Source organism: Nicotiana sylvestris, chromosome 10 (assembly GCF_000393655.2).
Source record: "Nicotiana sylvestris chromosome 10, ASM39365v2, whole genome shotgun sequence".
In the NCBI taxonomy this organism is placed as follows: Eukaryota; Viridiplantae; Streptophyta; class Magnoliopsida; order Solanales; family Solanaceae; genus Nicotiana; species Nicotiana sylvestris.
Window position 1 is genome coordinate 107698890 of NC_091066.1, and position 25132 is coordinate 107724021.

Below are 25132 nucleotides of genomic sequence, written 5' to 3' on the forward strand. Positions count from 1 at the left end.
ATTTCAAGTTCGAAAACATGTGGCTGCAACAAGAAGGGTTCATTGACATGGTGAAGGAGTGGTGGCAGAGTTACGTCATAAGTGGCAGCCCAGATTTTATACTAGTACAAAAATTGAGGAATTTAAAAAAGGACTTAAGCAACTGGAACAGAGATGTCTGTGGCAAAGTGGAAGCAAAAAGAACCAAGGCCTTGGAGGAGCTCTCAATTTTAGATCAGACAGCAGAAAACAGAGCTTTAACACAAGTTGAGAAGCAAATGGTAGTGAACCTGAAAGCGGAGCTAATGGAATTGGCTAAAGCTGAAGAAATCTCATGGATGCAAAAATCAAGATGTTTGTGGCTCAAAGAAGGAGACAGGAACACAAGATACTTCCAAACAATTGCAAACTCACACAGGAGGAACAACAATATTGACAAGCTCAAAGTGGATAATGAAATAACAGATGATAAGGAAGTGATCAAAGAAGAGATTTTGAACTATTACCAGAACCTGTACACTGAGAGTGAAACCTGGAGGCCCAGTGCTAATTTTGATGATGTAGCCAGATTATCGAGTGAAGACAGGGAGATGTTAGAAAAAGCTTTTGAGGAAGAAGAGGTGCATGCCGTTGTCCAGTCATGCGCTCCAGATAAAGCACCTGGTCCAGATGGATTTACTATGGCCTTTTTTCAAAAGACATGGGACTTTATCAAGCCAGAGGTGATGGGGGCGCTCAACCACTTTCACCAGCAGTGTTACATGGTGAGATCATGTAATGCATCTTTCATCGCTCTGATCCCCAAAAAGAAAGGAGCAATTGAACTCAGAGACTATAGGCCAATTAGTCTCATTGGAAGTGTTTACAAGATTACAACAAAGATACTAGCAGAAAGGCTGAAGAAGGTAATTGGGAAGCTAGTCTCCAACCATCAGAATGCCTTCATTAAACACAGACAAATAACTGATGCAACTCTCATTGCTAATGAGGTACTAGACTGGAGGATTAAAAGCGGTGAACCTGGGGTTATGTGCAAACTAGATATCGAGAAGGCCTTTGATCAACTTAATTGGTCTTACCTTATCTCTATTTTAAGGAAGATGGGATTTGGGGAAAAGTGGATCAAGTGGATCAGATTTAGTATTTCAACAGTGAAATACTCAATTATTGTTAACAGAGGACCTGTGGGTTTTTTCTCTCCGCAAAAAGGGATAAGGCAGGGAGATCCACTCTCACCTTTCCTTTTCATCCTAGCCATGGAGGGACTGAGCAAAATGTTGGAGAAGGCCAGACAAATGCAATGGATTCAGGGTTTCAGAGTTGGTTTAAATGCTGAGAACACTGTCAAAGTATCACATCTACTGTATGCCGATAATACTTTGATCTTCTGTGAGGCAGAAAGATCTCAAATTCTATACTTGAATCTGACTCTTCTGCTATTTGAGGCTTTATCAGGGCTACATGTCAACAAGTTGAAAAGCATCATCTATCCGGTAAACAATGTGCCAAACTTAGAGGAATTGTCTAGTATCATGGGCTGTGCTATTGGAGCACTTCCTACGACCTACCTAGGTCTCCCATTGGGGGCTAAATTCAAGAGTTGCGAGGTATGGAATGGAGTCATTGAGAAATTTGAGAAGAGATTAGCATCATGGCAGATGCAATACCTATCAATGGGTGGTAGGTTAACTCTCATAAATAGTGTGCTCGATAGTATCCCTACATATCACATGTCTTTGTTCCCCATTCCCAAAAAGGTGCTAAGTCAACTAGACAAGATCAAGAGGAATTTCTTATGGGAGGGGAACAACAACTCTCATAAGTTCCACTTGATAAAGTGGAACAAGGTCATGCAACCAAAATTCAAAGGAGGTCTGGGTATCAGAGACTTAACCATCCACAACAAAAGCTTGCTAATGAAATGGCTATGGAGATATGGCACAAGTGATTCAAGCCTCTGGAAGGAGGTAATCAATGCCAAGCATGGAAAGAGAGATAATTGGAGCACTAAAATTGCCATTGCACCTTATGGGGTTGGGCCATGGAAGTACATTAGCAAACTTGGACAGGACTTTGTCCAGAATGTTCACTACAAAGCAGGGAATGAAGCACATATCAAATTTTGGAAAGACAAATGAACGAGCAACACCCCACTCATGTTTGAATACCCCACAATTTACCAGATTGCCCTTGATAAGGATTCCTCCATTGCCCAGAACAGAACTGGCAATATTTGGGATGTGCACCTCAGAAGATCTATACAAGATTGGGAAATGGACAGCTTGATGGACATGTTAGCCAGAGTGGAGGTCTTCACCATCGATGAGAATCTACCCGACACTATGAAGTGGGGGAACAAGGGCATCTTTACAGTGAAAGAATGCTATAAGCACATTTGTACTCAGAACCAGGTATTTGACGCAGACCCTTGGCCATGGAGACTTATATGGAAGACCAAACTACCCACCAAGGTTATTTGTTTCAGCTGGATTGCTCTATATGAAGCCTGCTTAACACAGGATAATCTCAATAGAAGAGGCTTCCAACTGGTCAACAGATGCTACATGTGTAAGGAAAGCTCTGAGAATGTCAGTCACCTGCTCTTGCATTGCCCAGTTGCCACTGATGTGTGGAACATGTTTTTTTGTCTTTTCGGCTTGAACTGGGTCATACCATCGCATATTAGAGAGGCATACACAAGCTGGAGTCTTTGGGAAGTTGATAAGGCCATCAAGGAGATCTGGTTAATGATTCCTGCAGTTATTTGTGGGAGTTTGTGGAATGAAAGGAACCAAAGATGCTTTGATGGAATCTCAACTCCAAATCACACTCTTAAAGCTAATTGTTTACTTACCCTTTTTAGGTGGGTGAAGTTAACCCCTGTAATTAGCATTGATCACCTTTTGGACTTTGTTAGCTCCTTAGTTATAGTTTAGCACATCTTAAAGGGGCTTACAAACTCTTATTTTTCTGTAATTCTGATTTTGTAACTATTGCATCTACTTGATGCCTTTCTAATGAAATACCTTACTTCATCAAAAAGCAATGGGTTTTTGGCTAAAATCATCCTTGATCTATGCCCCAAACTTAAATTACATGCGTGTATTAACATATTGAGCAAAAAAAAATCCTTAAACTATCAAAAAACGAACAGCTTTCATCCAATGGTTAAGAAATGGTAAAAAACTAACGGTGCACAACCAAAAGCTCCTAAAAAGCCACCTTCTCTCGTGTTGCTTTCAGGATTTTTAGGAATTATCCATGGCTTGTCTTCTGGTAGTGAAGGCTAGAAAAAAACCACCCAGGTATTTGCCGAGAAAGCATAATGAGCATTAGACTTTTAGAATTCATCGCACTCTATACGAGCTGCACAGGAAAGAAGGTCGCGTTGAAATCTGTCAAAGCAACAATAAGAAGCTCTTCATCTTTCCAAAAAACGGCGTGTTCCAACAGAAGCAAAGGCAATAATAAAGGCTTTGTTCCCTCTCAAGGTAGTACTGGTGTAACCTCCTCATCCTCTAAATAATCTCCCCATATCTCTTCTTCTTCACAATGAAGAGCAGTGGCGGCAAATTTGTTTGTATCTAGATTAGTTAGTCTTAAACAGTGCTGCCTTCAAATATCCATCTTCCCCTTTTCAAAACATGACATTGGAGCATCGAATATGTTCGAAGTCCAGAAGGCTTCTCATATAGACGTAAAATACGCTGAATCATTTTCAACAGAGAAAAATACTCGCATCCTTTATTCTGTTTTTTGTAATAACAAGATTTGAATGGCTTTTTTTATGGGAGAAGTTTATTAGTTTCGCCGCGCTGCCACTGGTGAATTCCGTAATGGTCGAACCTTGATGTTCAGATATTTCAATTACATGCCAATATACAATCGACTAACAAACTCCATGACATAAAGCAATTCGACGTCGTCCCTTCAACTGTTATTTCTGTCAGCAGGGAATAAATCTAACACGATGGTCTAATGTCACTTTATCTAAAAGGAAAGACTGATTAAGATAGTTCTTGATACTGATCAATGTGTTCTATTGCCATATTCCTCAGAGATGGAGTAGAAGAAGGAAAGATTAATATAGTTTTTTATGCTGGATTTCTCGCTCTTTTTTTTTTCTTTTTTCTTTTTTCGCTTTCATGTTATCTCTGTCTCAAATCAAAGAAAGAAGAAAGAAAGAAAAATTGAAGGAGGAGAAAGGAAGGAAGAAAAGAAAGAGATTTGTCATAGTGATGATCCCCCAGAAGGAAATGAGAGAAGATGGGTTTACGAGTTAGGTTTTTGTTGTGTGCTGTTTTTAACATTTTCTAACGGTAGATGAAAGTTGCTAAATTCTTATATAGTTTAGGGATGTTTTTTGTTTATGTGATAGTACAAGGATGTACCTTAGATTTAGGGCATAGTTCAAGGATGTTTTTAGCCTAATACTCTGGAAGCAATGAAGTAATATAATTAAAACAAGAGGATGTGTGGAAATTCAAGCAAAAAGATCCAAAAATTCCAAGAAAATAGTTAATTTAGGGTTTGAGAAGATCCAAGTACGACGTATTGGTTATCAAAGGAATCAAACGCCTTTATTTGAGAGATGAGCCAAAACTTAGATTCCGACCTTGACAGCTTCGTGAGTAACATTAGAAAACAGTTAGTAATGGTGCTACTGCCTTCTAAGAATACCAAGAAGAAGGAATCAGAGATATCAAACACGAATTTATCTTAAGAACTCTAAATGTAATATCATTCACCGAAGTTAAGTTTTTACACTAAAAGAAAGCACTCCTCTTTATAGGAGAAAAAGAGGTGGTTGCCAACCCTATTAAAAAGACAACTAAAAAATACCTAGAAGGATAATATAGAACTAGGAAATAAAAAGGGCTTTTTCATTTTAGTCCCGTCAGCCGAAATTAAATACAAACGCCTAGCCAATATATACAAAATATATACACTAATTATGTACTCTCTCCGTTTCCTATTAGATGAGGTAGTTTGACTCGGCACAGAGTTTAAGAAAAAAGAAGAAGACTTTTAAAACTTGTGGTCTTAAAAGCTTAAGGGGTAAAAGGTTTGTGGGGCCATGACATTTGTGTGGCTATAAAAGCATCTCATTAAGGGTAAATGAGTAAAATGAAAGAGTTTAAAGTTGAATTATTTCCAAATTTAGAAATGTGTCATTTGTTTTGGAACAGACTAAAAAGGAAAGTACCTCATCCAATATGAAACGGAGGGAGTATATAATATATGTATTATATGTGTATTGATGTATGCAATATGTATATTATATGTGTATACAAGATGTGTATTATATGCATATTTTATACTTATTATTCAATACATGTACATTTTTGGCTATTATTTTGGATGGCACCCAATATGGTATTTATCCCAAATATTTGGGTGGCTCCAATTCCCTAGGTAGGTGGCTTCAAATCCATGGGTAGGGTGGCTCGAAATTCCTAGAGATCAATATGAGGGTGAAGATCAACTATTGAGTGTGAACTTCAGTTACAATGCTGATTCAATTATATTTGATTATCTTCTCTAACTATTAAATCACTAAATTGATATAAGAAGCGAACTATCACAAAGTTAATTCAAGTTGGGAAAATACCAGAGTTGTGTCTCAGCCACGAGTTCTAATGTCTAAACCAATATAACTAGTTGCTTAAATCACTTGATGCTTCATCAATGGTTATAATTCCTCGTTACCCACTCCCACTGTTGACTTTCCAATTAATAGTGAGTTTATCCCCAAATTAGCTTTCCCAACCTCAAATGAGGTGCTTTAAAACCAATGACCACAAGGAGAGATTAACACTATTCCTAGTCAGTTTCAACAGATTGGTTTTGCCTATTCCTAGATTTTCCCAATTCCCCGTCAATTGATCAATATCCAGGTCCAATATTACCTTCCCAAGTAATTATTAAGATAAACGGGGTGTAAATAATTGTGGCCCTCACTCATTCAACTATCAAGCATAGAATCAATTGATTGAAGATAGAATCAAGCATAAACAATCAATACGTTATCAATTTAAACATTAGCATTTGGTGTTGGGATTTCAACTCTAGCTAAAAGATTAACTACTCATACTGAAAATGAAAAGAAAACACAAACTAGTAATGAAAACCTATGTTGCACAGACTCTCCAAAATGTAGCCGCACCCGTGTCGGATCCTTCAAAATGCACTACTTTTGGAGGATCCGACACGTATCCGGTCACATTTTTGGAGAGTCCGAGCAACATAGATGAAAACATAATGGGTAAATTGAAAATGAATCAAACTAGTAAATGAAGATCAATTTGCTATGAAGCTTTATTAAAGATGAAGAATAAGTGCTCCTTTTAGCTTTCGAGCTGAAGAATCACCTACCAATTTATATATCTGCTATTTATACCCCTCCAAAAATCCTTGGTCGAGTTTCCTAATCTGTCCTTCTAAAATTCATTTGAACACAAGGTACGATATCGTCATGCTCTGGCAATCACGATTTTAGTAACTTCAGCTCATTGGTTTGGCCAGTCTTTAGACACACAATCGCATATGTCTCTCTGGCAGTCGCAAATTTGAGAACTTCATTTGTTTTCCAATCTTTCAGGTACTATCGCATATGTCCATTCGTCGATCTCGAATTTTAGAATTGAAGCTTACTGTTTTCAACTATTAGCCCTCCGCTGATTGCGATATTGCTCTGACATTCGCTAATTTTTGAAACTTGACTCCATAACATCTGATTTCAGCTTGTTTTTACTTTAATCACTCCTTCCAACAATCAATCACTACAAATACCTGCATAAAACATTTAGTCATCAATTTATACTTCATAACGTTGCTCTTAACATTAAATCCCATAGATTTAGGCATTGATAAGGTGATATAAAATCAACTTATCAAGGGGTAATGGTAGTAGTAGCTGTTGCTGTATCTTTCTTCCTGTTTTTCTTCTTTTCTGTCAATTCTTGTTCTTCAGATCTTAGTTCGAAGTCGAAAGTCATCATGAATTATCATGCTTCTTTTTTGTCTTTACATAAATTTGGTTTGTCTTCTTTATAGGCAAAATGGCTCGTGGAATCTGCTTTGGTTCCTTTGAGATTTTTTCTGGAGCGATGTGAGGTACCTTTTTACTTGTTGCCAGCTTAAGTATGTGAGCCATTTTGCTCCTGTTAAATACTAGCTTGAAAAATAAAAGCTTATAAATGCTCTTTAATGTGTGAAGGAAGAGTTTTTGTGGGAATCTGAGATGATCAAGATAAAGGCTGCAGATTTGAAGTCGAAAGAGGTATAGTTTTCTTTTTATTTTTTCAAAATAAGTAAGAGGTGCATTATGATTAAAACAATTTTTAGGTCTAGCAGGTGGATTGTTTATTTCAGCATCTCTAGCCATAGCAAAGTTGCTTGCTCTGGGTCATCCCTGCTGGCTAGTTTTTAATACATCTCGTACTGCAGTGTCTTGTCAGTTGGTGATTTATTTTTTATGGTTGAAATGCATAAAAATGACTCGGAGTGTTGGCAAATTTCCCAGCCTAATATGAGTTAGTATGTATGAGACCGACAAAATGAACCCTTCTGTCCTTTTCTCTCTTCGCTTGTGTTGGTGAATATTCAATAGACACCAGCAAATTGCTTTTGTGGCTGAAGATACTTTCCTTTAACTGTAATTTCATTTTGTAATGATTTTCAGGTTAGGGTAAACACTCGTCTTCTTTATCAGCAAACAAAGTTTAACCTTCTCCGGGAAGAGAGTGAAGGCTACGCCAAGCTGGTAACTGTTTCCTCTCCCTCTTATCTCTCTCTCTCTCTCTCTCTTTCTGTGTGTGTGTGTCTGTATGTCTTTCTAGTTTCTGTCCATCTCCCCTACTACCCAATCACTGTGTGGATGCTCTTTCTGTGCCTCCTTTCGGTGTTTTTATTGCCATTAAATCTAATTCTGCATATAGAGGAGGCAATAAGAAAAAAAGGAGCTTGGCTTTGAGCTGGTTATGGTAGCTTCAACTTTATCAACTTCAAATTCATAACATCCATATCTCTATGGGAGGGTAAGCAATAGCTAGCGCATATCTTAGCATGTATAAATGGCCATTCATGGCTGCCGTATGCTTAAATTGAAGGTCTCCAGTGGAGCATCTTTTTTCACTTCATTCTTTAGGTGACATTGAATTGTTCTTTCACATCCATGTGCAATTTTTGGGGTTTTACTAATAAAAGATGTCGTAAATGACTTGTTTTTTTTTTGACTCACTATTCTGTTTTCTGATTTATCTTAAAATGTCTTGATCCCTGACTTTCTATCCTGATTCACATTTTATTGTTGGTTTAATTTGTTCTAATGAAAGTGCCTCAATTTAAGGAGCCATATTTGTTTGTTAGTCACTGATTAATGAACAATTGTTCTAGTCCCGGTTAATACTTCCCTAATAATTATATAGTTGAGCAGGTTGTTCCTTTTGGGGAGCTGGTCTGATTGGTGTGTCGTTGGAAGTGAGAAGTGACTATTGTATTGTAGTATTCTTGATAAAATTCTTAGGACTCTTGTTTGCTGCTTGCAAGTCACTAATAGATATGCCTTTTTGACTTTTTCGATTAGTCAAGAACGACCCCCACCCGAAACCCAAAATAATTAAAAGGAATGACTTGCATTCTGACCTCCCTAAAGGCCATGTTCTAGTGTCAGAATTTTGGATAGCTTCAAGTTATGATTAAAGGTCAACACATGAGCAAGATCATCTTTCTTGCTACTTATTTTTAAAAAAGAATAGCACTATCTTCCTTTCTATCATTTAAAAATCTGAAAGGTGAATGTTCCGAGATGAGGAATTTCCAGTTTGAACTACATAATACAGAAATTGGAGCGCTCCTAAAAAGGAGAGGCTCCCAAGTTGGAAGGTGACTGGAGGACTTTCACCTATCCACTGAAAGCTGGTTGCCATTAAACACTGATGGTTGCAGATGCAGGGAGTGTCTGGTGCAAACTTTCCTCCTTTCCCCTACAGCTCCGTCTCATTTTCCCTTTGTTAGGTGTTCTTTGAGGGTGATGAAATTATCAAACACTCCTAGTATACGGATCAAAGCAAGGGAAGAAAGACCGAACTCACACTTCCCATTCGGTTTAAAAGGATTATCCCCACTAATTTTTACTTTGTACAGAGCAAAGTTTTCAGTGCGCTTGTTCTCCGAATAAGGAAACTTTAAGTAGTTCATGCTCGCTGTTGGCAATGTTGTCCTCTTGTCCTCCACTTCTTTGTGGCTCAGCTTTTGTTTTTTCCTTCACGTTGACCCTCCTTTTTCTGTAATTGTAGGTCACGCTCCTTTCTCAAATGCCAGAGGGGTCTACACAAAATGCTTCAACCGCTACAGTTGGCATAATCAAGGTTTAACTTCAACTCAGCTCTCTAGTAGTTGAATTATCATTTTTCTGTATTTCTAAATCGTGGACCACATGCAGTCATTGATTGGGCACTTCGATCTGGATCCAAACCGAGTCTTTGATATTGTATGTTCTTTATCCATAATGATATCGTACATATCCAATCCTTCTTATAAGTTTTTTGATGAATTCTATTCCTTTTATACTTTTGAAAGCTTAGTGCAGTTCTGTGTTTGGCTGGTGATTTATTTGACAGGTTTTGGAGTGTTTTGAACATCAGCCTGGTAATACTACATTTTTGGACTTGATTCCCATATTTCCCAAGGTACAATTGTGGTTGTCTTATTGTCTTGTTTCATTGTTGAGCTCTTCCCAGTCTTTATTATGCATATCTTTTTTCATTCTCTCAATTATTTGCAGTCCCATGCCTCCCAGATTCTGGGGTTTAAGTTTCAATACTACCAACGACTGGAAGTAAATGATCCTGTTCCAAGTGGTCTTTATCAGCTAACAGCCTTGCTGGTGAAAAGAGACTTCATTGATGTTGACAGCATGTGAGTATATCTTGAATACCAGGTTACCTCACCCCACTTTTTTCCCCTTTCCCATACAACTTTTCTTAAGTACTCAAGTTTTTCCCCCAAAAAGGGTTACTTAAGTTGCCTATAAGCAATAGGCTTTGATCAAGGTCTGAATAGCTGGTGTGCTTGAAACACTGCACGGATATCCATCTTTCTCGCTAGAGAGTATTGTCTTTCTTCCTACTTGAGTACTGTCTCCTACAGCATCGTGAACCAAAATTTGGGAGTTGGCAATAATGGACTTTTTTGTTTATTTTGCTCTCATGGAAGTGGTTTTTGGCTATTTAATCTATTTCACTAACAATAGATGGTAACTAAATTGTGTTATCAGAAATCCTCTTTATGTATAAAAAGAATTGTTTTTTCCTCTCTAAAACAAAGTAAGAGTTTGACTACTGATTTTGTTTATTATCTTTTGCACATTGACGCAAGTAAAATCATGAGATAAAAACACCTTTTGATGCTGGTGACCAATGTAAAATATGACAGTGATAGAGAAAAGGTAGTCAAGGGCAGCTGGTTTTCGTTGGACCAAATAGTAAAAGTTTTCTTTAAGAAGTTCAGGAGCATCTCATGCAGGGGTAACATGGATGTGATCATCTAAAAAACGTTTAATATTTAAAAAAGAGGTTGTTGCCCCGAGATTGGTTATGAAAGTTTGGTATCAAAGTGTACTAGATAGGTAGTGTTAAAACTTAAAACGCAGACTTGTAAGCTTCTCACAGATTTCTTCTTGAGAAAACAATACAGGGAAGTAAGTATGACTTATGTGTCCTCCCCTGTGGGAAAATAATAATCGATCTTTGTATCCTCTCTTCTTATTGATATAAGAAGATGCTTATTCTAAGCAAAAGCATATACTGCTTAATTTGAGTTGCCAAAAGCCCAAAGCAAAATTTGGCTTTCTTCGTAGGTAACTGGACTGTCGGATTTAATTCAACTTATGGTTAATGGCGACCTCGTTTTTGTTTCAGTTATGCACATTTACTTCCCAAGGAGGAGGATGCTTTTGACCATTACAATGCATTTTCAGCGAAGAGACTTGATGAGGTTCCAACTTTTTTGTAGTGTGGATACTTCCGTTCAATGCTGGTATTTTAGCTTAGGAAGTTATTTTAGCTGTCCTCTTGCTCATGTAGGCTAACAGAATAGGGAGAATAAATCTTGCTGCTACTGGGAAGGATCTCATGGATGAAGAGAAACAAGGAGATGTGACAGTGGATCTGTATGCTGCATTGGACACGGAAACAGAGGCAGTTGCTGAGCGTTCCGCGGAGCTAGAAAATAGTCAACCCCTGGGCTTGCTTATGGGATTTCTTGAAGTGGATGACTGGTAAGTTTGATTTCAAAGTACCATGATTATCATCTAACCTTTGCATTTGCTGGTGTGCGTGTTCTGGCTATCGTTCACCTTTACTTAGCTCTGACTGGTATTATGTATGTAATTATTGTTCAACCATCTGTTCTCTTAGTTGGTTTTATATTTTTACTATAATTCTTTCAGTCTCTCGTCATCTTCTAGAAAGTAAATATCAGTTCTTTTGTCCAGTGAGACAGCAGCTTACTTTTGTCATGGTGTCAGCATTAGGCATATAATGTGCATTCTTTAATCTGTCTGTTAATCCTTATTCGTTATTGCAGATTTGATCTTCGGATGGGACATATGCTATTTCTTCTTGATTTATTACCTCTTACTTCTGTGTTTTAATTAATTTCAATCCTTTCAAATGTGATTGTATGGTCAGTATGCCTTTATTGTAGATGTGTGGGTAGAACTTACCTTCAGTGTTATATTTTTTCACTGTTTTCTTATCTGGTGAGAGTCTCCATTCTGGAAGCCTTCTTCAAATGAATACGAGGAGGCACTTTGTTATTCATTTATTTCCAGCAGCAGTTAGATAGGATGATGCGTTTCACTTGGCTTGTGACAGTTTATCGGCAAATGCTTTGTATATTTCTTTTGCTTTTCGAATTTATCGTTAGTAATCATAAAACTTCTATATCTTGAACATCAAGAATGACCATATGCTGGATTTTCATTGGTGAATTAAGATGTTAACCCAGTGTTGTGAAGAGTGTGAGGCGAGGAAAAGCGACAAGCCCCTTTTTGCTTAAAGCGAGAATCGAGAAGCGAAGTGCTCACTTTTTTGAAGCGAAGCGGAATTTAAAAAAAAATATTAAAATAAATACTGCATAGACAACACATGTAACGGTAAAGCCTCCTTCTGCTTCTCAAAAGCCTCAGTAATGCTCTAGATCCATTTGAATCCTTCCTTTTTCAGTAATTCTGTGAGTGATTTACTAAAGATCCCATACCTTCCTGATTATGTATTCCATGTAATATAGACGCTCTCAGGCACACTCCCCGAGGAGCCTGAGAACCCGGAATTTTGAGTTTCTACAAGCATCATCGGAGGGCCCCCGGAATCGCGAGCCTACCCCTGAAAAGAGCTCCGACAATCAGCCACACACGCGCGGCCAAGCACCGGCGAGGCTACATCCACGCGCCGGCGCGTGACACATCTTCCGGGCCAGATTTCAACTTCGTTCTTTTGGACAGCCTGTTTGCGCAGATCTCCGACAACATCCATCCTTGAAGTTCAAGATTCCGACCACTATTATTTTTTCCGGCGACCGGAATCACTATTCCGGCCAGATTTCAACTTCGTTCTTTTGGACAAACTGTACGTGCCATATTTCTGACTGCATCAATCCTCGAAGTTCCAGATTCCGACCACTTTTCTTTTTTCCGGCTACTGGAATCACTATTCCGGCCAGTTTACACTCAATTCCGGCCAGTTTTCACTCATTATTCAGTCAGGACAAAAAAAACTCTCCTCTTCCTTCTTCTTAAGATTACAGATTCCCGAGGAACTTTTCAATGTTTGTTATTACCCCCCTCTAATTTTCTTTACCATGGAAGCCAAGATATTTTTTATTTCAGGTGAGAAATCTTTTGAGATCATTGACTCCGGCGAGGGGTGGTTTACTATAGTTAAAAGGGGAAGAAGATTTTCGTGTCATATTAACATAGATGAGGAAAGTCTCAGGCGAGTTTGCACAGCACTCAGACAAGCAACTGAAAGAGAAAGAAATTATTACAGACGTTGGGGGTGGAGTTCACAGTCCTACTATTACAGAGCTTTTGTCAATTTCAACAGTTATGGTAGATTCATACGTATTGAAGCATGTTTGGGGAGCAGGACGAAAGCAGTGATTATTCCTGAGGTAGATTACAACTTGGGATGGGCAGATATAGCAAACAAAATTTTACACTTTCTGGGGAAACAAAGTACATGCAGATCTAGGCTGCCTCCTACACTTCAGTCTTATACAGAAACAACAAGAATTCATCGGTTGCCTGTGACAAAGCTCCCGGCAAGGATGGTTAACACTGTCAAAGCAGTTAACCAACGCACAGATGACGGGAATCACTATTTCCTCTCAAGGTGCTTAGTCGACACGTTCAACGATCCCTTCAACTATAACCCCAACCATGAGGTGATACAAAAATGGTTTCTGAATAGATGGAAGGTTTGCGAGGGTCTGAAAGTAACTCCAATGTCTCACAATCAATTTCTCTTTGAACTCCCATCAAGGAAAGAAGCAGTGAGAGTCCATGCTGGAGATTGGTTCTGGAACGGTCGACGTCTTTCATTGGAGTGGTGGTCGCCGGTGGCGGGCACTGAGTTAGCCTCGCAAAGATCTGGTCAAAAATGGATTAAGGCTTTCGGAATTCCCATTAATGCTTGGCACCTCGAGACATTTAGAATCATTGGCGACATGTGTGGTGGCTTCATAAACATTGACGAAGATACGAGGCACCAGAATCACTACCTCTGGGCAAGAATCTGTGTAAACAATGGTAATATTGAATGTCCAGATAAGATAGAGCTCGATGTGGAGTGCTGGTGTTTCGGAATTTCAATTCTGAAGGAGGTAGCAAAGTCACCAAAACCTTTCCCGCCAGCAAATGCAAAAACAGCGGCCAAAACTAAGGCGGGGTGTTTGGAGGTAAATGATAGGGTTGCAGTCAATTCAGAGAACGTGGAGGGACAACAGTCAAAGGGTCACCTTTTGGGCCCTCTGCCATCTCTTCTCCACACACGGGCTAATAATAATATTAGCCTATGCAGGCCCAATAAAGAAAGCACCTCAGGAGTCATCAAAGAGAAGATGGTCGGCCAAGCTTTTAATTACTACAAAGCCCCAAAAAAGAAGTTCCAACAAAAGATGAAGGCAACTAAACCCACAATCATTCAGGAATGGCGTGCTAAAGAGCCTCTACAGGATCAACGCCTTAATTCCAGCATTGCTAGTCCTTCTTCTTCTTCAACCTTTTGTCAGCAGTCTCAATCCTTAGTGCCATTCCATGAAGCAGTAACGCATGAAACACCTGTGACACACTCAGAAGCTGATGATGAATCGGAAAACTTTCTTTCTGATGTTAGTGGTCTTCCTCAACAATTGGGCTGGTCCGATGCTGCCTCTACTGCATTAATGTGCTCAGGAATAGATTCATACACAGAGTCACTTTATCTACCATGGAATGATGATGAACATCTGGAATTACACGGATTCCAACAAGGAATTCAACAGCCTACAGCAGTAGAAACCTCGAAATGGACCAAATTGGTGTTGGGTAAAGTATGCAAGGCGTTCGGGATCAACAGTGCTGGATTTGAGCATGAAATTTTTGACTTAATCATGAGAATGGATCAGAAAAGACAGGTTCAACTACAACAAAAGGGATCATCCTCCTCAACTAGTAAGAAGGGGAAAGGGAGAAAAAAAGGGAAACTGAGGTCCACAACTTAATATGTGACATCAACTATGAGGGAAGGAATAAAAAGGTAAGGGGCAAGCAAGGCATGACTCTTTCCAGATGAAAGTTAAAATTCTTAGCTGGAACATTAGGGGCCTCAATGACAGGGATAAACGGAGCACTATCACATCACTAGTTAGGAAGTGGAAAGCTGATATTCTGTGTCTTCAAGAAACCAAAATGGAGAATATCACAAACAATATGATTTACCAGATTTGGGGAAATAGGTGGGTTGAATGGGCAGAGTTGAAGGCTACTGGCACTAGGGGTGGCATTCTTATTCTATGGGATAAGAGATCGTGGAGGTGTATTGACTCTCACCAGGGGTACTTCACTACATGCTTTCTTGAAAGCCTCCGTGAGGACTTTAGATGGGGGTTTACGGGTGTTTATGGTCCTCACTACAATGCTGCAAGGGAAGAATTTTGGCAGGAATTGGGATCAGTCAGAGGTATTTGGGAGGAGCAATGGGTTGTTGGTGGGGATTTCAACGTATGTATGTATGAATCTGAAAGATTGAATTGTTATAAAAGGACCAAAGCTATGAGATGTTTCTCTGAAGCAATTGAGGACTTACAACTAATGGATTTACCATTGCATGGAGCACAATACACCTGGTCAAGAGGGGAGGATATTTTCCAAGCCTAAAAAATTGACAGGTTCTTGGTCTCCACAGAATGGAATGAAAGTTTCTGAGCCATCAAACAACTCACTTCCAAGAGTCATCTCAGATCACAAACCTTTATTGCTAGAAAGTGGAGAATGAGATTCAACAACATCTTACTTTAAATTTGAAAACATGTGGCTTCAAAGAGAAAGATTCATTGATATGGTGAAAGGGTGGCGGCAAAATTACACAATAAATGGCAACCCAGACTTTGTGCTAGTTCAGAAGTTGAGGAGCTTGAAGAAGGACCTCTCCAAGTGGAACAAAGAAGTTTATAGCATGTTAGACACTAAGAGAAGCAGGGCCCTTGATGAACTCTTAGCCTTAGAACAAGCAACCGAAAGCAGAACTCCAACTCAAACAGAAAAACAAAGATTTCTGTCTCTAAGACTGGAGTTAGAAGAGATTGCCAAAGCTGAAGAAATTTCCTGGAGGCAAAAATCTAGATGCTTATGGTTAAAAGAAGGGGACAGGAACACTAAATACTTTCAAACATTGGCCAACTCTCATAGGAGATGCAACTCAATAGACAAGCTCAAGATAAGCAATGAGATTACAGTAGATAAAGTATTGATCAAAAGGGAGATATTAAACTATTACCAATCTCTATACACAGAAAAGGAAGAGTGGAGACCATCTTCCAATTTTGAAGATGTTGCCAGACTATCAGAGGATGAAAGTGAAATGCTTGAAAAAGGTTTTGAGGAAGACGGAATTTATGCTATGATTCAATCATGTGCCCCAGATAAAGCCCAGAAGTCTTGGGATTTCATCAAACCAGAGATTATGGCAGCTCTAAATAATTTTCACCAGTACTGTTACATGGAGAGATCATGCAATGCCTCTTTCATTGCCTTGATACCAAAGAAGAAAGGAGCTATTGAGCTTAAGGATTACAGACCAATAAGCCTTATTGGTAGTATTTATAAGATTGTGGCCAAGGTGTTGGCAGAAAGAATGAAAAAGGTTATTGGAAAGCTGGTTTCTTCTCATCAAAATGCTTTCATTAAACACAGACAGATTACCGATGCAACTCTCATTGCTAATGAAGTGTTGGATTGGAGGCTTAAAACTGACACACCTGGTGTTATGTGTAAACTGGATATAGAAAAGGCATTTGATCAATTAAACTGATCTTACTTGCTTTCTATTTTGAGGAAGATGGGGTTTGGAGACACATGGTTAAAGTGGATCAGATACAATATCTCGACGGTCAAGTACTCAGTCTTAATCAATAGAGGTCCTGTGGGTTTCTTTTCACCTCAGAAAGGAATTAGGCAAGTATCCCCTTTCCTATATATTCTAGCCATGTAGGGTTTAAGTAAAATGTTGGAAAAAGCCAGGCAAATGCAATGGATCCAAGGATTCAGTGTAGGCACAAACACTAGATACTCAGTCACTATCTCCCATTTATTATATGTTGATGACACACTGATCTTCTGTGAGGCAGATAGAGTCCAAATCCTGTACCTGAATCTTACACTCCAGCTATTCGAAGCATTGTCAGGACTTCACATCAACAAGCAAAAACGTATTATATACCCCGTCAATCGGGTGAGCAACATTGAGGAGCTGACAGGGATCATTGGTTGCAGTATAGGGTCGTTGCCTACCACCTATCTGGGTCTTCCACTGGGAGCCAAATTCAAAACAGTGATATTTGGAATGGTGTAGTGGAAAATTTTGAGAAAAGACTAGCTTCATGGCAACAACAATACCTCTCTATGGGAGGAAGACTCACCCTCATCAGTAGTGTGCTTGACAGTATACCCACTTATGTCATGTCACTGTTTCCCATCCCTAAAAAGGTACTTAACAGGCTGGACAAGATCAGAAGGAACTTTCTATGGGAAGGAAACAATAGTTCTCACAAGTATCATTTGATTAAATGGGATAAGGTATTGCTACCTAAATGCAAAGGTGGATTGGGGGTCAGAGATCTAGACAAGCACAACAAAGGTCTGCTAATGAAATGGCTCTGGAGATATGGCACATGTGAACCAAGTCTATGGAAAGAGGTGATTAATGCAAAACATGGGATTAAAGACAATTGGAGCACCAAAACTGTCACTGCATCCCATGGAGTAGGGCCCTGGAAGCATATTAGCAAAATGGGGAACGAATTCTTTCAGAATATTCATTTCAAATCAGGCAGTGGATGTCATATTAAGTTTTGGAAGGATAAATGGCTAAACAACAATGCTCTCACGGAGGACTATCCTAGCTTATTCAACATCGCCTTGGACAAGAATTCTTCTATTGCTCATAACAGAGCAAATGGTAATTGGGATGTGCAACTCAGAAGATCTGTTCAAGATTGGGAGATAGAAGATTTGATGGAAATGCTAGCAAGATTAGAGGCCTACAACATTGATGAGAATGCTCCAGATAGCATGAGATGGGGATCTAAAGGTCTCTACACTGTTAAAGAATGCTACATACAACTTAACAATCAGAATCATGTACTACATTCATGGCCTTGGAAACTGATATGGAAGACAAAGCTACCTGTGAAGGTGAAATGCTTCAGCTGGATTGCACTTCACGGAGCATGCTTAACGCAAGATAACCTATGCAGAAGGGGATTTCAGCTGGTCAATAGATGCTACCTGTGCAAGGGACACCTGGAAACAGTTAATCACCTACTTCTACACTGCCCAGTAGCAACAGACCTCTAGAACATGTTCTTTTGTATTTTTGGTCTAAGCTGGGTAATGCCACAGTCCCTGAGAGAGGCACATATGAGCTGGACTCTTTGGGAGGTTGATAAGATCATTAAGAAAATTTGGCTTATGATCCCTGCAACTATTTTTTGGTGTTTATGGAACGAGAGGAATAGAAGATGCTTTGATGACACCTCAATACCGAACCACTTACTGAAATCCAAATGCCTTCTCAGCCTTTTTTGCTGGACAAAGTTGTCACCAATAAATAGTACAGGACAACTTTTGGATTTTATTAGCTCACTTGTCCTAGTTTGAGACTTTGATTTGGGGCAAACAAGTTCTCCTGTAATTTTTTGTTTATGTAGCTCTTATGCTTCTTGTAACTTTGCATCTTCTTGATGCCTTCTTAATGAAACATATTACTTCATCAAAAAAACAGATCCCATACCTTTTTGTGAACCTCCTGCTGTAGCCAGCCAACCAAAGGAAACCCCTCAACTCTTTCACAATTTTGGACACAGGCCGTGATTGAACACACAACTATTTTTTTAAGATCAGTGGAAACTCCTTATGAACCAATAAAATGTTCCAAATACTCCACCCTATTGGCCTCAAATGTGCATTTTGACTTCCGTACAAATAATTGATGTTTGACCAATAGATCAAAAGTCATCCTTAGGTGTTGCAAGTGCCCTTTAAGGCTGCTACTGAACACCAAATTGTCATAAAAAATGACTAAAATGAGCTTCCTTAAATATGCTTTGTTTTTTTTTTTTTGATGAAATAAGGTGTTTCATTAGCAAAAGGCATCAAGGAGATGCAAGTTACAAAAGTAATGAAATGCAGAAAAAAGAAAAAATAAGAATTGTAGCTCCCTTTACAGTGTCAATCTAAGACCAGGGAGCTAACAAAGTTCCAAAAATTGGTTAGCGCTAATTACAGAAGCTAATTTAGTCCAACAAAAAAGATTGAGTAGGCAATTAGCTTTGAGAGTGTGAATTGGAGTTGAGATTCCATCAAAACATCTTCTATTCCTTTCATTCCATAAACACCAAAAAATAGCACCAGGGATCATCAACCAGATTTTTTTGATGGTCTTGTCAACTCTCCATAAACTCCAGCTCAAGTGTGCCTCTTTCATATTCTGTGGCATGACCCAAATCAAGCCAAAAATGCAAAGGAGCATATTCCAAAGGTCAAAAGCCACAGGGCAATGCAAAAACAGGTGGTTGACAGTTTCTGCATCTCTCAGACATAGATAACACCTGTTGACCAACTGGAAACCTCTTCTGTTGAGGTTGTTTTGAGTTAAGCAGGCCTCATTGAGGGCAATCCAGTTGTGGCAAATGACTTTGATAGGCAGTTTGGTCTTCCATATTAACTTTCAGGGCCATGCATCTAACACCTGGTTCTGGGAATCAGTTTGCCTGTAGCATTCTTTTACTGTGAAGGTGGCCTTGCTTCCCCAGCATATGGTATCTGGTTGGCTCACATCAATATTGTACCCCTCCACTTTTGCTAGCAAATCAAATAGGCTATCAATTTCCCAGTCTTGCACTGCTCTTCTAAAGTGAACATCCCAGTTGCTACCATTTCCTTAAATATGCTTTGTACATATGGTTCATGAGTCCCTAGAAACATGACGGAGCATGGTAAGCCAAAATGGCATTACCAAGTACTCAAAGTGGCCTGAATGGTCTGGAAAGCTATCTTTTGGACATCTGCAACATGCATCCTTATCTAGTGGTAACCTGATCTAAGGTCAAGTTTAGAGTAGATCCCTGGACCCTTCTAGTTCATCCAACAATTCTTCAATTACTGGAATTGAGAACTTGTCTTTAATGGTAGCCTTATTGAGTGCTCTGAAATCAACATGGAGTCTTCAAGACCCATCCTTCTTTCCAATTAGCACCACTGGAGAGCCATATCAATTGGAACTGGGCTGTACTATTTCCTAGTCAAGCATGTTCTGCACCATGCCTTCAATGACATCTTTTTGCTTGGAGGAGTATCTGTAGGGTCTGACATTAATTGGATTCGTGCCAACTTGCAAAGGGATCTTATGATCAAACGAGCCCCTGGATGGTGGTAACTCCTTGGTTCTTCAAACAACTGATGATACTCTATTAAGGCCAAAATCTAAGAAAGAATCTCAATTAGACGAGGTTCTCTTCCATCTCAGTAGGCAGAACTCTGATCATGAACATTTATGCTCCTTCTCCCACCAACTTGTCTAACCTTTTTGCACCTACAATCTTTCACTTGTCAGTGGTTCCCTGCAGCACCACTTCTCTGTCCTGATAGATGAACCCAAGGGTTAATTCATTGAAGTTAAGCTCGAGATCCCCTAAAGGCCACAACCACCGTATACCTAAAATCATGTCTACTGACCCAAAAGGTAACAAGAACAGATTAGCTGTGAATGTCACTCCTTCCAACCACCATATGATCCCCTTATGCAACTAAGAAGTCTGCCTGTTGCTACCATCATCTACAATAACATTCCGAGGAGTAATTGCCATTATATTACCCCCTATTTAGATTTTACCTCTTTATTGATAAACTTGTGAGTACTGCCAGGGTCGATGACATTACTCTAGGGTTTCTTTTCATAGTATTCTGTCACCCTTATAGTATGGAACCTAGTGATTCCATTCAGGGCATGAACTAAGATCTCACAAGCTTCCTCATGCTCTTGTTCCACTTCTTCCACCTCTTCCACCTCTTGATCATCTGGAGCTTGTTCTACCACAGGTTCATTGTTTTCCTGAACTTCTGATAGATGCAACTGCTTAGAGGAATTGCATTTGTGACATGGAACAAATTTCTTATCATAGAAGAAGCACATCCCCTTATGTCTTTTCTCACTCATCTCAGCGGGAGTAAGCCTCCTGGTAATGTTCCTTCCTGTTTACATTGGCAATTGGTTCCTTCCTGAACTAGACACCCTCCTTTTTGTTCCCTACATCTCTAACCACTGGAATTAGGAAGCACCCTTGACTAAGAGTACCCACCACTATACAAGGAACCCCTGCTTTGCTTTAGTTGTGCATTCACCTGTGCCGCAGTGTTTCTAGCCAGTTGGTATGCTTGAGGTAGTGAGTATGGTATGTGGTTTTTGAGTGAAACCAATCTCAGGTTTAAGCCCAATAATAAAAGTAGTAATGTCATATTCAGGGAGGGTAACCAGCTGGTTATGATTCTATCAAACTTCCTTTGTAGTCTTCCACTAATCCATACGACTTAATCAACTTAAGATCAACCATGGGGTTTGCATACTCATACCCAAACCTATCCATCAAGGCTTGCACATACTTTTCCTATGTAGGATAAGGTAAATGTGGTCTCTTCTTAAATAAGCAAGATGTCATTCTATAGCTATGTCATCAAAATATATGGAAGCTACCTGAATGTATTCTACTTCGTCAAGAGAGAAAAACTGTTCTACCTTATTCAGCCAAGCCCTCAGGTTAGTGCCATTGAAATATGAGAACATCATATTGGTCATGTTAGTGCCTCTAAGAGAGCTAGCAATATGCCCCCCTCCATTAGCACCGCCTCCTCCTTGGTTACTAGCTAACGTTTGCCCTTGAGCATGACCTGTAGGCATCTGCACTTGAGGAGAAGCAACACCAATAGGACTAGGAGCATGAGATTGAGCATAAAGCCTAGTCCTAAGTGGTAACCAGTTGGAGTTTGTTGTGGAGCTGAAAAACCTCCTTAGCTGTTAGGTACCTAAGCTACTGGGTTGCCTGAAGGAGTGTAGATCTCCCCTGGACCACCATCAGCTTCTCCACATTCTTTCTTCGGTTATATTTCTTCACAACATCTATTGATTCCTTCAGTTCAGCAAAGGCCGTCTCGTGCTACTTTTCAAGTTGAGCTTATCTGACTGCGAAATTTGTGATTTCAACTGTCATCCTTTCGGACATAGATTTAATCTCGTCCATATTTTCCATAGATTCTACCCACAAAGCTCAAGAATCTAAAGTGCTCTGATACCAAATGATACAAAACCAATGAAACTGTGTAGAAAAAGGGAGAAGACGACAACATGCGGCTAAGAATCTAAAGCTTACTATGCTAAGATAATACTAGGTTTGATTTCATTGATATGCTACTGAAATGCAAAAATTTACAACTTATACCTTAGCTAAGCTACTACAGACAAAATAAAGGATAAGGTTCATACATTGTCCTCACAACTTTGACTAGGACTAGATGATGACATTTCGGAAAATTAAAGGGGCTAATCTGAAATAAAGAAAAATAAACTGAAAACTATTGAGAGACTTAATTATTTAGCTAATAAACGTTTTTTAGAAATAACTCCCAATAGTAAGGCACAACTCTGGAAGCAAAGAGTACCATTTCCATAACAAGTATCAACTCGATTTGTACCCCAAAGTATGAAAGTACTACTTTAACGACCTACCTATATGCTAGATAATTTTTTTGGCGTTTTCCCCTTTTTTGGAGGCACCATATTTTCAGCCTTTTTACTTTATCTTAGTTCTAGTTTTAGTAGATTATTTACAGCGTGGTCTAGCTAACAGCCTAAAGCTCTTCAGAGGATTTCACAAACTTATGAGGCTTAAATGTTTTTCTAATTTATCTTGGTAGATTTGCGAATTTTACTCTTGAGGTTTGCTTCGGGGGCTCACTTTTTGTTTGCGTTCAAAAAGTAAGAGTTAAGCAAATTCAGGCTACATTTAAGTTTTTAAATATTCACCGTTGCTAGAAGTCTTTTTAAAGTAGGGTTATATCCTTTGATTGTTGTTAGTGTTGCTTTCTTTCTCGGATGTTTTCCTAGATAATATCATCCTATGAATGTACATGATTGTTGAGTCCATTTGTAGTCTTATGATCTCTGGCCTTCTCTATTTTCTGTTTATAATTTAACAGATCTCGATACCTTTACATATAACATTTAAAATTGCCAGGTATCATGCTCATGTGTTGTTTGACCGTCTCTCACATCTTAATCCAGCAGAGCATATACAAACATGCAATGGATTATTCAGGTAAATTATTATTTCTTAGAAAAATTTTAGTCGTTGAAATTTTGGGAGCTAATGGGGATAAATGCATAAGACAATCTTCGTAGTCTATCATCTTTTTGTTAGGAATATTATATAATTTATATTGTGTATCAATTAAGATTAATTAGATTTGATTCTGTCCCGTAATTATGTAATATATTTATTTTCTTCTCTATTTTCGACTTTATTGCAATAAGAATAATCATCCCAAAAAATATCAGATATATAATCAAGATTTTGTTCCTTCTTCGATGCTATATGCAGAAAGGAGATCCTTGTTGCAATGCGGGAGATTATTCACACCTCATTATTTATGCCACGTAGATTGAGGGATTAAATTGAGTTTTCGCATCATTGTTCCATTCTTTTTCATTGTATGAGAGCCCTTGGGTTAAAATTCATGTTGCGCAATCACCGGAGCATAAGGGAGGAAAGAATGACCGTCAACGCGTATTTTTCATTGAAAGAAGTAGTTCGTTGAGTGGCCTTAAGTTTCTTGCAAAAATCAATAGTATCACAAGGCGCGCAACCCTTCGGTGGACAAAACCCAGTTAGACTCGCCAGACTCGCCGGAAAAGCGCACGTGCTGATAGAATATCTATCAACGACACTTCAATTCACGTGTCTGGGATCGTGAGACATTCCTCCATTTTCCAATGAGATATGTCTTTTTGTGTGTGGGTTTATCTCTTTAGTCTAACTAGACACATACATTTTCTGGTGCATTCTAGCCATCAGAACCGTAGTTCAAGAGGGCCAATCTATTTCTCGGTGTGATTTTTTTTGGGACATTTCACTTTATTTTTGGCACTTGGGTTCAATACAAAACTTTGGTAACGTTTTTCTTTCATTGCTTTTGAGGATATTTAGGACCTACTTGGACGATACTTAAGTGAAGTTGAAAAATAGATTATTTGAAGTTGAAGGAAAAAAGGAGCATTTGAAAGTTGAAGTTGTGTTTGACATGAATTTCATTTGGAAAAATTGAAGTTTTTGAGTGAAAATAATATTTAACTTGAATACTCAAACAAGTTTCTCAGACTTAGTATGTAAAAATGGATACTAGAAAGAGAAACTCTTTTCTCCAGAAGCAGATAAATTCAAACTTTAGTCATACAAAAATACTTTGGACTGGCCAAAGCTTGACACAGAGGGAAGCTTCTGGAAGTTCGAAGTTGGAAAGGATCCCTAGTTTAGAATGTTGCATGAATACACATAGAGGAGAGATTTTATGATGACATGCCTGGTGGGTAAGTTTGCAAGATGGGTGGGCTCATTAGAGATGATTTTTGCTTGGGTTGCTGAGGCTTGAAGTGTGGACAAAGGTTGAAGCTGGTGCAACTTTGGGATATCACTTTCCCTTTTCATGTTAAATTTGAGATGGAATCTACGAGTGTTCAAAGAAGGGTCAAAGTTGGATGCACAATGATTTCTTGAGTTTGGAAAGGTGCTAGATAGGTCAGGTTGTGTAGAGGGAAGTGTTAGGGATGGGATTGTTGTGATTAATATCGCCGGCATCCTAATACATTTCTGGTGCATTGATTTGCTTAGAAAGGTTGTAGACATTTTTGGAGGATTTGTGGATTTGTGGATTTGTCGTGTAGTATAAGTATCACTTCAACAATTAAGGTATATGTGAGGAAAGGTAAAAATATTCTTGTGTCCATGGTTTTAGAGGACGGAGATGTAAGTTTTAGAGTTTGGCATTATCCTGAATCTTGCCGGGAGGTGTTAGAGGCGTCGAGGGAGGATTGGGGAAGGGGTGAAATGAGGGGAAGAAGGGGTTGGGAGGGGGAAAGTAAGACTGAAGCAAGGAAGGCGAGAAAAGAGATGGTTTGGCCAGAAAGTACGACTCCATAGCCAATAACGAATAGTTGCAATGAAGAAGGGGAATTCAAATTTGAAAGGAATAGTCAATGAAATAATTTTATTAGGATGAAAAGACCAAAATACCTTTGAATAAATGAAATTGTATAGAGAAGAAATCTGAACTGGTTCAAAACGG

General features: G+C 38.9%; 1 protein-coding gene across 1 annotated transcript in view; it reads left to right on the top strand.

The window, feature by feature from the left end:
• LOC104212507 (THO complex subunit 2) overlaps positions 1–25132 on the top strand; it is a 73412-nt gene that overhangs the window by 8682 nt on the left and 39598 nt on the right. The window contains exons 4-13 of the mRNA XM_009761795.2: positions 7036–7095; positions 7199–7261; positions 7664–7744; positions 9279–9350; positions 9425–9472; positions 9603–9671; positions 9767–9900; positions 10902–10977; positions 11067–11260; positions 23029–23109. Coding sequence (XP_009760097.1) covers positions 7036–7095; positions 7199–7261; positions 7664–7744; positions 9279–9350; positions 9425–9472; positions 9603–9671; positions 9767–9900; positions 10902–10977; positions 11067–11260; positions 23029–23109 — 878 coding nt within the window. The remainder of the gene's footprint in view (positions 1–7035; positions 7096–7198; positions 7262–7663; positions 7745–9278; positions 9351–9424; positions 9473–9602; positions 9672–9766; positions 9901–10901; positions 10978–11066; positions 11261–23028; positions 23110–25132) is intronic.